Consider the following 15,879-nt stretch of genomic DNA (forward strand, 5'->3'; position numbering starts at 1 on the left):
GCCAAGCTGAAACCGTCCACAAGCAAATGCTAAGTGAATCTTGAAGAAAGAAGTGAATGTATACTGTACATGTGTTTTCATGTAGGAATATGGCTCCTGCCCCAAATTAGGAGCAAAACCGAGACAACTCGGTCTAGTCTAATAGTCTCTACACTTCTAAGCTTACGTCTCCACAAGAATCAGTTTAAATATTGTCTGGATGCGAGGGGCACTGCACACTTCTAGTCAAACCTGCCCTCATTTGCATAGTAACAGCGGGATTGGGTGGCAGTGCGATGCTTTTGCTGCTGCTGTTTCAGGACGCTTTTCTCTCCAGCATCACCCACACATCCACAAAAAGAAACTGGCAGACACACACACACACACACACGCATCCAATTACACAAATACAGACACACACTTCTTCCCGGAAACACTTAACACAGCCCACTCACAAACTAAAAAGCGTCCATTTCCCATTTTCAGTAGCAAAGTGCAATAAACGTGTACCGCTTATCTACTGCTCCCAGACAAAACCCTTCCTTCCAGTTCTGGAAAATAAAGCTCAAACATGGTATTGTAAAACACAATCAGTGTGTGTAGCGTCAAACAGCTATAAAGAGACCCTAAAGCTTGGACCTGAGGGAAAAGAAAACCTGCAGATTTGTGAGCGGTTCCATTTTGGTTCCATTTTGGTCCATTTTTAGTGAGACAACGCCTCCAAAGTAAGCGCCTTTGGTGCGCAAAGACGGCACATATACTGCTTTATATCACAATGCACAATTGTGTCATTAAATGTCCCACTAGCTCATTATTGATCGGATGAAATCAGAGTTCAAAGATGAGGGTTTTTTTAGTATCAGTTTCAGTGTCTGTGTACAGTGGTTTCAATTCAAAGCAAGAAGCCAACACATATGCAAGCTATTTGAAACACTGGCACAGACTGGTGAAGCTTAATCATGCAGACAAATGACCAGTTTCAGGTCAGGGGTGGTGAACACCAGCCAGTGGAATTCATGCTGAGAAGAAAACTACCGGCACGAATAGAGAGGTTCGTGAAATTGGTCCAAAGAAAGAGAGAAAATGCTAACTGAGCACTCTAGTTTTATTCTAACAGCAGAGTTCAAAGACATGCCTTCGGAGGGTGAAATAGAAAAAAAATACATAACACGCAATCTCTTTCAGACACACACATGAAGTGACATTCCAGAGGAATCTGAAGGGCACTGCCTCCAACGAGACACCGTGGCTTGTTGACTCAAACGAGACATGCAGACGTGCACAGTCACAAAGGAATAGTGCCGTAAAAGTGACCGTGTCACGTCCACAAAGCTACCGGGCAGTGATGAGAACAAACCCGGTCTAAAGATTTCTGACACCACCACCTGCCCCTTCATTGGCTTTGACAAAAGAATAAACCACACATGCACGGACTTACATATGTACAGAGAGACGGCATCAATTCTGTGGGTCTGCATCCTTGATCCAAAGTTGCATTATACGAACAGAAACAATCTTGCAGTGAAGTAAAAGTGTGTATTACCTGATTAAAAAGAACTGAAGCTGAGAGCATTCCCTGAGCAGAGGCTACGACTGGAAGCACCAAGTCAAAGCACACACACACACACACACACACACACACACTCCTACATACACAAAAATACCCTCACGCGCACACACAGCGGGACTGAAAGGGCACAGAGGGAGCAGGAGCGTCGGCTTGGTATGATACCAGCCAGCAACCGAAATGTGTAAAGCAAGTGGTTGCCATAGCAACAGACTGCTAGTGGGCCAATGACTTGAGTCCATACGCAATTCAGATGGCAGCAACATGCCGAGGCTGTTCCAGCCTCTGAGTCTGTCGCAGTCGGACCTCATTAGGATTTTGATTTCTGATGCAAGATGTACAGTAAATCTGAGTAAATCAAACAAAACCATATTTTAAATTAACTGAAACAAGACGTTTTGCAAACAAGATCATTGGAAAAAAAATCTACTGCCACATATTTTGACCTGTAAAAATACAACAGGACAAGACAGGACCAAAAAGGGAATGTCACATGACAAATTTGGCTGTTACATGTAATTCTACACAAAGACTACACAATCTCATATATATATATATATATCTCATAACACTAGATATCCTTCTCATAATTATAAGATCTCCATGACTGAAATGCCAAAGTCCAGATTGTACAATGTTGTACTGTGGGCAGTGTAGGCCTGAAATTTTAAGAAGGCATACAACTCTTATCTAACTATTTCCTTAAACTACCCAGTGTAGGTACGACAATGTTTTAGATGTATAATCCACAATGTTTTAGCGTATAGCTAAATCAAAGCAGTACTGTTTTTATACATGAAAACAGTTCTGTCTGTTTAATGTGTTTTATTTCTTTTATGTCCTTCAACACGTTGAAAGGTTCACTGCTTTGTCGAACAACAACCTTATGTATTCTTTCTTTTCAATTAGCTCACTCTGTTCTTCCTCTCTCCATCTCTTCCTGTTGACCTCTTGCTGCTTGGCTGACTGGTTTCTACAACTTCACTTCCAAAGAAAGTCAAGAGGGCAATTTTGTGCTTCAATAGTTCTTGTTATGTCTGAAGAGCTTTTCACAGGGAGAGAGGGTTCACCGAGTGCCAGCATCAGCTCTCTGTCACCAATGCTGCCCCAACAACCCATGTGCACCCCCCTTCCACTTTAAGTCATATCTTCACAAATACATAACATTTAAAAAAATCTGTGAGCCAGATGGAGATGGGAATGAAGGTTTGGGGCAAGAAATTCATATAGATGGGGATTGCGCAGGATGCAATGTGACATGAAGGTATTGAACATATATAAATATGGTTTGTAAAGTCACATTGTCTGAATAATCATTAGCATCAGTTAAGCCCTGATAATAGAGAAGATGGGTGGTTAATTGGGCTCTTGTCATCGCATGCTTAAAGGCCTTGTCTTTGGCAAGCTAGAGGCAAAAAGAACAAAAACCCAGGCAAAGTAAATTGTAGGGGAGCTGTTGCTATGGTAACACCGTTGGTCCATTAGAATGCTTGTCTCCATGGTATGAGCAAGGATGTGGTGGAGAGCTAAAGGGAGACAGATTTTATGTGTTAATTACAGCACTGCTAATAACAGTGTGTGATTTTAGTGAGGACTGTATTGCAAGACCACGCAACAGAAGAGACAGGACACAAATACATATACACAAAAACACACAAACAAGTCACAGCATATGCTCACACGTCTTTGGCAAAAATCATGAAGAAAGCTAACACATGAACTTACACACAAGCATACATGCGCAGCCAAATAAACCTGACAATGAATGAATGAACAAACACACACACACACACACACACACACACACACACACACACACACACACACACACTGAGTACTACAAAAGCATACCTTCTCTAGTGTAGACCTTCCTCTCTGTTATCAAAATGCTCATCTATTTTGTTATGATCATAGACAATATATAAAAAGTGGATGTAGTCACCAAAGGAAGCCAATGCATTAGCGGCCAAAGCCTGTGTTCTCTGGAATGACCAGCAGAGGGCGACTCCGCTGGTCACAAAAAGAAGTCAGTTTCTATAGAAGTCTATGAGATAATTGTTCTTCTTCTAACTTGATTTACAATGTCAGTAAATATTTTATAGTCTCAATCTCTTCAAGTCTTCTTTGATACAGCATGATGTTCATTTTGTAAATTGTGGTTTTATTTAGAGTAAAATACGCGATACAGCACCGCATGCATTGGGACATGGATCCAGCATGATCGACTGCTAGTTCAATGCATGGTTGCAGGTGTAGGTGGGCGTGCAGTGGACGATCTCTCAGTCAGACCCATGCCCCACTGCTACTGTATGGATCATTGTGCCAACACCACTGGACCAGATGATTTTAAGCCAGCTAAACTGAGACTTTTTCTGCTGCTATGTGTGTCATTGCTTCTGATATGATGATTCTGAATCAGATTCTAATCAAATCACACATTACCACAGACCTCACTTCTGACTATCCACTGGATACCTACCCGCTGGATTTTGGATTTGCATGTTTTACCTGCTTTGATCCACAGAGTTATGGTGATACTGTGCATTTACTGTACATGTCTGCACTTGCCTCACCGGGTTCGATTTAAATCATCATGTAGACTTTAAATCATCATGTAGACTTTCCAGGGGTATCCTGGTAGTGGTGTTTTAAGGCAGCAACTGTAAGTCCCAATGTTGCCCATTTGTGCCTTGTTAGATGCCCTTTTGAAAGGTAAAACAGAAAAACTATGAGGACATCTTACCTGCAGTTACAGCTTGAGCACCAGTAAGCTCCCCATTGAAGCCGTTCTCTCTGGCAGAGTAGGAGGCTGTGGTCACGTGGGCCCCACCAGCCTGGCAGGTCCTGTATGCCGAGGAAGAGTAGCCATTGGCTCCGTGAGTGCCAGCCGGCTCCTGCCCGCCTGATGGGTCCCACTGGGGGGCACCGTCTTCTGGCTGTCGACTGTCTGCCATGCTGGTGCTAGCTAGCAGCAGGGGAGGGTGGGCAAAGGATGGGGGTCTCTCCTTCTGGCTAAGAGACAGGAAGGAATGGAAGAGGGCGGGGGAGAGAAGGCGAGGCATGAGCAAAAGCCAGCGTGTTTGTCTTATAGAGCGTAATGTCTGCCATGCTTCATAGAGGAGGATGAGCAGTGTGCAGACCAGAGGAGACTCTAGGACACGCTGCATCAATCACATCCACAAATCTCTTTCTGTCAGTCACCCGCCCTGCAGCAGCTCCACTGAGCCTCCCTGTCAACAGATTCTGAAAGCACGTCTGTGTGTGTGTGTGTGTGTTACTTTGTGTGTAGGCGGTTGTGTGAAATACTGTCCTTGGGTGTTGGTGGGCAGGTGACAGCCACTGGATGAAATCCTATTGATTTGTACGTGTGATGGCTCAAATGGCCAGTGGCCCAGGTGGAAATCATAAGTGGAATTTTTTTTTTTTAAATGAATAGAACAGACCTTGGCTTTGCGTGACTCAGGGTTGTGGGGGTGTAAGGTGGGCTCTAATCAATCTGGCAGGATGCATCGTGTCATATTGTGTAAATGTTATCGGATAATCCAACAGCAAAAACTAAGTTACCAAACAACAGTTGGATTGGGGGAAAGGCATTGTGATCTGTACGACATGCGTTTTCAGTGTTGACCACCACCATGCAAAAGACGAAACCATATTTTTCCATCAAAGTTCATCGAAACTTTAAACAAAATTTTCTGAAAATCCGAGTTGGTTAATTGAGATGTTTGTTTTTCCTGTATATATTCAAGGAAAGCTGCAGTCTCCTCAGTGGTCCACCCGTTACTGATGTTTCCGTCTGCCGCCATCTCTCCTGGAGCAGAATTTGAGTCATGTGATTTCTGAGTATCATCTATCCTTTTACTTTATTTTATATTTCCAGATTATTTATTTTTAAATTTTCAGCATTTTTACACTTCTTTTGTGCAACCTCAAAATGAGCATAGAAGCAGCTGGCTGGAAACACACCGACTGTAGGGCTTGCATGAATATGATAAAATTGTTCTCGGTAAATCCGACTGAGCAGACGAATGTGGCGAGGAGATCAAACACAAGCGAAAGGGGTAGAATATTGATCAGCCCACATGATCGCCTGAGGCAGGGAACACAGCAAGATTCAATGATCTCTTGAACGACAATGGGCAGAAGGGGGGGGGGGGGGTTCGACGGAGCCTTAAGATCAATACACAAGGCTGTGTACGTTACTGTAAGTCCTTCACTCAGTCCATTCTCCCCTTGTGTGGATAATTGAGTTAACTGGCCTATTGGCCATTTGATTATTTTTTTATTAATTTAATCTACTTTAAATTTCTTCCTAAATATTGACAATGACATCAACAAGTAATGCTTACTTAAGGGACTTTCAGTCTTACGATAACAGCATCAGTATTGGCAATCAAACTGTCAAATGAATGTGTCCATAGTGTGAACAGACAGGAAGAGAGATAAACAAAGGGTTGAGTGGTAAAAAAAAGAAAACTGTGAGACCTGCAGGCAATCATTAACTAAAGGAAATTCTAAGAAAAGGGGATTTCATTTTGCAGGAGGGGTTGTGGCTGTTCGTGCTTCACGTGTGAGCCAAGCAGCCTGTGTAGTTGTGCATAACCGCATGTGTGAGGAAGCAATTTGTCATTTAGCTCTGCAGTCCACAGAGACCCAGAGACTAAAGGGAAGTCTGCTGGAGAAAAACAGGAGTCAATAACTGCAATCTAAGACCAAGGTACTGCTACAGTGAGCACTAGTCACTGCATTCGCAATACATTATAGTCTCCGCACACTGAGAGAATGGAAAAGGATGGAATAGAAAAGGAAGAAAAGACTAGGAATAGTGATTTCCAACCTGGGGCACAAGGCTGATATTACGTGCATGTATTGTCAAAAAAAAGCAAATAACCACCAACTAAGATCATGGCACAAAATAAGCCTCCCGTTATCCTGAGTCAGGAACTCATGATGTGATTGAGAGTTGCAATTTTATGCAAAGGGATAAGATGGCAAGGGAAATAGAGAGCAGAAAGTAACCGATGAATACTACTGATTTGTGGTAACAGTATATATGCAAATAGTGAGCGTGACACCAAGCTTGAACATTGACAAGACCAGGATGACACTTCTATTTCCTTTTTTTGTTATTCGCCAGCATTTCTGTTTGGATGCGGCATTTACCATGTTCACCATCGCAGTATGGCATGTTTGTTAATTTGCACAAAGTAAGAGATAAACCAAAACACAAGACAAAGCCAAATGTGACAACAATCCATCCCATAGTACTTGAGACAGGTCAGAGAAAAGTCAGGGGATCACCAAAGACATTAGAATTCCTCTTCATCCTCCGCGCCAGAGTTTCTACAAATACCTCAGCAACCCATCGAGTAGTTGTTGAGATACTGCTGAATACCAGACTAAATGGTAGCCGACTATTCCACCATATGACTTTATTTTGTTTAAAATCTGGTTTAAAACCCGTTCAACAAAACTGGAACATACCATCTAGTGTTGATCGGTGTATGTGACACGGATGGACATAGATCCGGGGTCATACAGTACAAGGAGGGTTGAGGAAACAGTAGGAAAGAGCACAGAGGCGCAGGAGAGCGTCGGGCAGACCGAAGAAAGGGAAAAGTGCTGTGTAGAATACGTGGTGCCTGTAAACCCCTGCAGCCTAAAGGGATCAAAGTCGAGAGTCGATGAAGCTTTGCATGACTCAGCTTTGAAGAGAACCTCGGTGTGAATGAAACCTCTACAGAGACTCCACAGCGCTGCACAGCCTCCAAACTAAACGCTCTTTCTGCCTCTGTCCAATAAGCCACCGCAGTATATTCAAGTTCGTCCCGTCGCTGTCACCCTCTCTTCTGTTTCTCGTTCACCCACCGTGCCCCTGCTTCAGTGGAGACCACTTTGGATATTAAAAGCCATAAAATACGGAGAGGAGCGTGCCTCAGCGCTGTCCGTCTGACGATGAAGGTCACTTTGACCTCGGTGGCTGATATCCGGAACCAACTGGGCCACCCTGACTGGTAGGCAGGCGCAGGGTGTCAGTGGTGGTGCATGGGGGTGTGGCCTGGCTTCCTAGAGGTCTGTCAAGCTGCTGGCGACGATGTTGAGTGTTTAGTCTTGGATGTTTGCGAGCAAGGCTGTGCTGCACGTGTTAACGGAACAGCACCACCTGCTGGGTTAAAGCCTGAAAGAGTAGGATGAGACCAGTTCGAAGCATTATTCAAGACTGCATGCAGGGTCTGGAGATTAGGGAGGCTTTAGGAAACATTATCATGTGAAACTGCACCTCTGTCATCAGCACAAAACGCAAACTGGGGCCGCAGTGCAGTGGCGCTGCTCAGCCCTGCTCATTAAGATGCGTTGTATTTGCTCTCTTTCTCAAAAGGACTGCCGTGAAAACTGGATATAATGAGCAGTGAGCAGCAAGGAGACAAGAAGTGCAGAGAGTTCATAAGAGTCGTGTCAAGATTAAGTTGAGAAAGAAAAATGGAGACAGAAATTTGATTACATGATACCATATATGGCCCAGATGATATACTGTCCTCCAGGCATTTAATCCAGTGGCGAGCGAGATGGTGATGTGACAAATGTTAGACATCAGGCATCTCGGTAGACAGCAGGTCAGGTGCACTTGGCAGGAAGCCGGTGGCACTTTGCCAGAGGTGATGGTTGGTGCTGATACGCTCAGTCACCCTTCCGCCAGCACAGAATGGAACTGAATCTTGAGCAGATCAGCAAAGCTGGACACACTGTTGCGACTGGACATTTACGACAGTAACGTGCACCCTGTTCATCTTTAAAATGAAACATCAGGATTCAAATTCTTGGGCATTTTACTCAATCAGAGAGCATTGTGAAATTCATTTTGAATCAATTAGTAATCAATTGCAACAGCAAGCTTGCCAACACTCACTCGCCTAGCACTTTATAATAGACACCTGTATTGGGAATACATCTGCACCTACTTATTCAAGCAATTATCCAATGAGCCAATCATGTGGTATCAGTTACAGGCAACAGAGATGTGAATAGTGTTCACATCAAAAGTCAAAATGGGGGGGGGGTTGACCATCAAATGAGTGTAGTTGATTGTATCTGAAACTGCTAATATCCTTTTTTATATGACAGACTCTAGAGTTTTTTTACTCCGAATGGTGGGAAAAACCCAAAGTGAGCAGCAGATCTCTGGACGGAAGCATGTCGCTGTTGATAAGAGAGAGGTGAGAGGACAATGGCTCGACTGGTTGGAACTGACAAGGCTGCGGTGAATCAGGTAACACCCTCTTGACAACTGTGGGGTCTCAGAATAAACATCCTGTTGAGTCTTGAGGTAGTTGAAACAAAACAGCGTAATGGTTCAACCCCTGTCAGTCAAGAACAGACATCCGAGGCTGCAGTGGAAACGGACTCACCAACACTGGACGGTTGAAGACTGGAAATGTAGCCTGGTCTGGTGAATCTGGATTTCTGCTGAGGCTGCAGATGGTAGAGTCAGAACTTGGCATCGACAGCATGGATCCATGGATCCGACCTGGCTTGTGTCGACAGTCCAGGCTGCTGCAGCTGCTGCTGATGGTGTAATTGCGTGGGGAATATTTTCTTGGCCAACCTGGGGCCCTTAGCACCAATCAATCACACCAGAGCTCATCTAAGTACTGGTGCCGACCATGAGCATCACTTTTATGGACACAATTTATGGACGCTACTTCCTGCACGATGCACCATGTCACACAGCACAAGTCCACTCAAACTGGTTTCATGAAGACGACAAAGAGGTCACTACACTTCAGTGGTCTCCCCAGTCACCTGATCTGAATCCAATAGAGCGCCTGTTGTTCCATGTGGTGGAACAGGAGACTGGCAGCATGGATGTGAAACAAGACAAAAATTGGAAGAAATGATGTGATGCAGTCACGTCAACATGCAGCAGAATCCCAAATGAATGTTTAACACATCTTGTAGAATTCTTGCCATGATAAACCGAGGCTCTTTTGACAACGAAAGGGAGGAACGACCCGTTGTGTTATGATGGTATTCCTGACTGAATATCAAAAGTTGAATTTGTGTGAGCAGATTCAAAACACCCTGAAAGTGCACAGAAGGCTAAGTGTTAAGGTTCAATATCCAATTCTCTCTGCTCCTTTCAGCTACTGTACCTCAAACCAGTGAACAAATACTTCAAAGAATTAACCTGCAACAAGTTGCATTTTTCACCGTTGATGTGAAGTGATTACAAATATCCCAGTAAATGTGCCGCATTTTTTTTTGTCTCGTCCAATGTTTGCATCAGCCAGTAAGCAGCATTGGTGGAATGGTTTTTGTATCAGAAAACCTAAAAACATTTCTAAAGATGCTGTCGGAGGCACTTTTCCTTGCTGTCCACTCAAAATAGACCCTATACTTTCACTTTACCTAACTGTATTTTCTCAGTGAGGCATAATCTATACAAAATGGCTGAGTTACAGTCAATAGAATAAAACTGTCTGTGAGTATAGTCTCACACACACAAAAACACTTGTGCACACCATGACCTCAAAACGGGAGGTGGGCAGTCTGGCTAAGATATAAATATAGTCCATTAGGAGAAAGACTTTAAAATTTAAATTTTGTAAGTGGAATAATGTGCGTTTTTTTTCTTCTAAAAGTCTGTTTCTCTTCACCACTGATACTGCTGGGTCACTGCCCCATATGCGTGCTTGCTCAGGTGGAGGATTCCTTTCACCTTTGAAATGGCAGTGACCTCTTTGAGTAGTTCACATTCATTTGTCATTAAGAGCAAATAATGCCATAAATGAGTGCATGCGTAGTAACATATGCAGAATGAAAGTGTTTGGTTGCTTCAGGTTGTACTTTTACTAATGGGTTAATATAAGGTTAACGTGAAATATCTTAACCTAACAAATTCTCAAAAATCGTAGAAAAAAAAAGCGAAATCTGAAGACATCAAAAAGCGTTTCTAATGATTAACTTGCAAGCTATACTTACCGCTATAGTCGGCTACTATGTGAATATTATAAGTATTTTTCATTTGTGTCACTAAACACATGAAGCAAGACTGATAAACTGTCAGTGAATGCACCAGCCACCACGTGCACCAGCCAAGGTAATCACCAGGATAATTAAGTCGTCCATTTGTCATTTCCATGGCTGTTATCAGCTTCTGCACACTATTCTGTCTGATTTCTTAACATCATTTCACCTATAAATCTTCCTCCCACCTGTTATTTCTTCTTCCCTCTTCACCTTCCTCCACCTCCTCCCATCAATGTTCCTCCTCCTACTCACTCCTCCTCCTCCTCCACCACCACCATCACCTCTCAACAGGCTTCATCTTTCCCCTCACTATGCTCTCTCTCTCTCTCTCTCTCTCCTCCTCTTCCTCCTACGATCTGAAAAATTTCACGAGCCACTATCTCACTGTGCGTGTGTGCGTGCGTGCATGTGTGTGTGCGTGTGTGTGCTTAAGTCACACAGATGCTGCATTGCAGGGCACTCCTTTCTCATTGCAAGAGCTAAAACTCAGGGATGCTAGGTGTAGTTCTTCTGTGTGTGTGTGTGTGTGTGTGTGTGTGTGTGTGTGTGTGTGCGTACGTTCATTCATACATGTTAGGCCCCATTTGTAGATGTGTGTATGCAGATCCATACCACTGGAAACCTACAGTACTGGAAACTGTACAATTTCCCATCTTTAGGCCCAAACTATTTCTTGGCCAAGATCAGTTACCTCCTGTAGTCTCAGCTGGTGGACATGGAAACTGCCCCTGCCCAAGAAATAATAGGGCAGAAACTCACTTCATGCTGTTATCAGAGCTTTCAGAGGCGTTGAAGTGAGGGTCTGCTGTAAACGCAGCTTCAAAGGCACACTTATGATTTTGTTTTTTTACATGAAAGCAAAAAGATGCCAAGCAAAAGCATGGTATAATACCCGCTAGCACCATCAATCCAGGAATTATGGTATTAGTACCTTTAAAACCCGTGACCAAACTGGGATGAGTTGTTCCAGTTGAAAGGTTTGCCTGATGAATGTAACTTCTTTTTGAACACATTTTGATCCAGTCCTATACGCTATGCACTTTTGTGACTAGATAACTGATGACTCGGCGTGAAAATAATAGGAGGGGACACTATGAACTGGCCCTCATATGTGCATGAATGGTAATGACAGACACACATTTGAATAATAACTCCTTATCCACCACCCCTAACCAACCTGGAACTCTGTCTTTGTACGAGTGCAGAAAACAAAAGAGGAGCCATGAAAGCACGACTGCCTTTCAGCGGGCCTTGGTGCTGATTGTCTTACTGAAGCAGCTCTTCTCTTCCCACTCAATGCCCACTTCCCACTCACAGCTCCCAGCAGCCTGCACTCACATGTACGTCCACCCACACAGCTATTTCATCTGTGGAGGTGCTCTCGGCCCCCCCTGTCTCTCGTTGTAAAATGTTTCTCTTTCTCTTCCCCGACAGGTACTCACCACCGTCTCCGATGTTTAGGACAAATGAATGTGAATCTGAACACTTCTTAGTTCTGACACTGGATGAGGTTGTCATCGATCACCCAGGCAGGAGCGAGTCGCCGCAGCAATCCAACATGGCGCTTTACCTTGTCGTCGTTGTATTGCCAACAGCGATTTCGATGCCCCTATGGTGAGAGCAGGCACCTAGCCAGAGCTACATGAGTGTCTTTTAATCTCACGTGACCTCACGTTCAGAAATGTGTAGGTTATAGAGTTGTAGTATTTTAAGGGCTATAGCTGGTTCAGCGGGATGAAATCATTTTACAAAGTGTTGGTGTACAGTATATGCTTCAGGTTCATCTCTGCTTTGTAAAAAAGGAAGGTAACATGACTGCCTATGAGAAAGCTGAAATACAGTATTTTCATATCTTAATTTACACATCCATGAATGGATGTGGGGAGAGAGATAATGCTCTCATACAACACGTACGTTATGTCAAACTTGACATCTAACCGTTATCTAGTATGGAAGAGGTGAGGGAAGTGACAGCGAGTAAGAAGGACTTTTAGTACAGCAAAATGCAATTTATGATTTAGCCCGAAAACAACCACGTTAGGGCAACACATGTAGTATGTCGGGCGTCCTCACCTGGTCAGTTGGTCAGGGACTTTGGATGATGACACAAGATTTCCTCTCCAGATCTCACAGGGTTGGCGAGAAAATTGCCAGAGGGTTCCTGAAAGCCAAGGGAGGGGGCAGCTTCGCAGGTGCACCTGTTAATCACGGAAAAGAAGATTTATTTTTCATTATTTCTACATGGCCCGTATTAGCAGAGACCTTATTGTGTGGGTGACAGCAGGTGAAGGAAACTGGTTGATTTCAGTCACACTTAGTTCTGTTCGAGAGCTGTGCCACACAGCTGGGGCATAAAAGATGAAGAATCCCCTGCACAACCCTGTCCGAGATTTAAGACCATAATAAATATGCCAGGGACTAGGTACACTAGCTAAAAGTATATCATACAACAGGAGATATATTAATGAAAAAGCTTTTGCATTAGCCTGCATTTGTTGACGCAAGGTGCTCAGAACAAACTGGCAGCTGCAGATGAAATAAACACCCATCATCTGTTGCAGAGATAATTTGCATATAAACTCCTACAGTTGAAACAGGCCTTTGCTGTTTATGAATCCAGATGGATGCGCAGTGATGCGGTGGAATAATTCGTACTTCATCAAAAAAATATGGGCATACACAAATAACCAAACATCGTGGAATAAACGAGGACAAAGTGTACTTTAATGTACAGCTTGAAAACCATAAGAGTTGACAAAAGACCTCAGTGATACACACAAGAAAGGTATAAACTTCTGAAGGTAGTGTTGAATTAATTAGAGGACATCGATTCATAATAATCTAATAATACTAATACTAATCTAATACTCATAATCCACGTTTGGTACATCTTTCAGTATTTCAAACAAAACAGCATATGGATTTTTGAATGAATGTTTTATGGCTACTGAGCTCAGATCAACGATATTAACAGGATCTACTTGTTAAGAACATAACTGTTAATGCTAATATTTTTTTTACTTGCAGGTACATGGTGATAGAATATCTGCAGGCTAACAACACCTGTTCCGTTTTTATTAAAATGTTCAAACGAGCTGAGGGGCCGGAGCCTACACAGCACAACTCTGTTCAGCTGTTAGTACATCAGAGCATTGTATTCTAACTTTGACTGATTTGCTTTTATAAGAGATCAACATGTCACTCACTTATATTAAAACATATATCAAAGTAAATTCAATAATGTCCTTTTTTTGGATTTGCTATGCATTGCCCCGAATATACATCTTCACAACTTAAAGCATAAAAAGTGGGGTGAGTCAGCCGCACCACAAGCCTTTTCTTTAGCACAAAGTGACGTTCGTGAGAAGCAGGAAAGGGATGCTTGCACACATGGGATGCTAATAAATGACCAAATATGAAAAATTGGACATGTCGTTGACTCAATGGTCTGGTCAGGTCTACTGCAGTGAGATACTCCTTAAAAGATTCTTTATTTCAGTACCTGGGAATATTCAGCACACATGGTACATACAGTAACATGACTTCACATGTTTTACCTACAATGGAGCAAATGCCATCATTTGAGAATGTCATTGCCTACTTCTTTATTAACTTTTCTCAACCAAGTCCATTCTAGTACCATACTTACCATACCATACACGGAACAGAAAGAGCAGAGGTCCTGTAGCTTGGCGAGCCGAACCCCCAGAGCAACAATGTTAAGAGCAGCAGTAGATATGGTTTTATTTTTTTGATTGCCTCAGCGTAGCAGTACTTGAGGGTCACAAGTGAGTCATACATCACACAAGGACTGTATTTTGTGTGTGTGTGTGTTTGTGTGTGTGTGTGTAAATATGAAGGTTGGTTTATACACGGCACATCACACCAGGGGACAACTCACCACAGGCAGACGGTGCACCTCCGCATATTATAATGATATTTTATGGCACTCGCTGGTGCTAACACTAGTGTCTCTTTTTAAGTCTCGCACGGTCCCCCTTCTTTGAGGAAAAGTTGTTTTATGGAAAGATGTATAATTTTAATAGGACTACAAACATATGTCCCATAAAAAAAAGCAATGAATATTAATCATCCGGAGATTTCCAGAAAGCCGAAACACTGCTAACAAATCTGTGTAAAGACGCAAAGTTGAAGTAAATACTTTGAAGCGACATGACTCATGATAAGTTAGAAAAATCTTTTGGTGGATGCCTTTATTAGACACAAGTTTGAACTGTGGTGACACAGAGGCAGGCAGCAGACGGACACCGGAGGTAGATCTGGTGAAGCTCTGGAGCCGTGGCCCGTCTCTGGCAGCAGCACTCACCAATTAGTCCACTTTGTTATTACAGCCTCTGCAAAGCATCATGGATCTAAGTCACACCATGTGTTTCCACCGCCAGGGATGTCCCTTTGGTCTGGAACTGCCCAGAGCCCCTACGGAATCTGAGGACCTTCCTGGTGGTCAACCAGCATAAACAGATAACTGATCAACTTCATAGTTTACTTAATTCTTTTAAAAAATTCTCAATGATTACAGAGAATCCAAAGGATCAGGATTTCTGTCAGTGTTCACTTCAATGCAACAGATGTGAAAAATATGTTTTTGAAGGTATCGAGCATTCAGTTGTTTCTTACTTATTAAGTAAGTACTTATTACTTATTACTTATTAAGAAACTTTAAGACAGAAAATAAGAGCAGAGTCCTTCAACAGCCATGATGTAACAAGGTACCATAGTATATCAAGAATATACTGTATACAACACAACCTTGACATGACAACAGTTTTGGGGTTCACTACCGATTTTCCTCATAAATTAGAGATGGTAGTTATAGAAAATAATTGAGAATAATGCTTTCAGTAAAACCTTTGACAGAAACAGTTTAAATGTGAAAATGATCTCGATCAAACAAACCTATTCTTGTTTGAAGCTGAAAACAGCAACATTTCACTTCACATACACAGTATTGTGTGGAACAACAGGTGTTTTGTAATAAAGCAACCTTCACCGGAATGACTCATCCACACAGTCATTTCTCTTCTTTCTCCCATCATGTCACTGTCTCATCGCACAGCAACAGACAGACAATCATAATCTACCGTTATATAACAAATATGAATCACTCACCTACAATCTGTGTTAAATTAAAGCCTCTACAAGTTGTTTTATATCTTTTTGATGCTTCCCTTTACAAAAAGTAAACAGAGATGTTAAAATTCTCACTAACAGATCACAATTTTCTACACCACATACATAATTCTACCACTCCAAAGACCAGGAAATAAAACAGTTGAGCAACGCTC

The 15,879-nt window shown here is 42.7% G+C and overlaps 1 protein-coding gene across 1 annotated transcript in view; it reads right to left on the reverse strand.

The window, feature by feature from the left end:
- The window catches only part of map2 (microtubule-associated protein 2), a 70,608-nt gene that overhangs the window by 28,800 nt on the left and 25,929 nt on the right, over window positions 1–15,879 (reverse strand). The window contains exons 3-4 of the mRNA XM_035603960.2: window positions 12,647–12,771; window positions 4,290–4,558 (exon numbers count right to left, since the gene is read on the reverse strand). Of these exons, the coding sequence (XP_035459853.1) occupies window positions 4,290–4,500 (211 nt within the window). The 5' untranslated portion in view covers window positions 4,501–4,558; window positions 12,647–12,771. The remainder of the gene's footprint in view (window positions 1–4,289; window positions 4,559–12,646; window positions 12,772–15,879) is intronic.

Source organism: Scophthalmus maximus, chromosome 14 (assembly GCF_022379125.1).
Source record: "Scophthalmus maximus strain ysfricsl-2021 chromosome 14, ASM2237912v1, whole genome shotgun sequence".
Lineage (NCBI taxonomy): Eukaryota > Metazoa > Chordata > Actinopteri > Pleuronectiformes > Scophthalmidae > Scophthalmus > Scophthalmus maximus.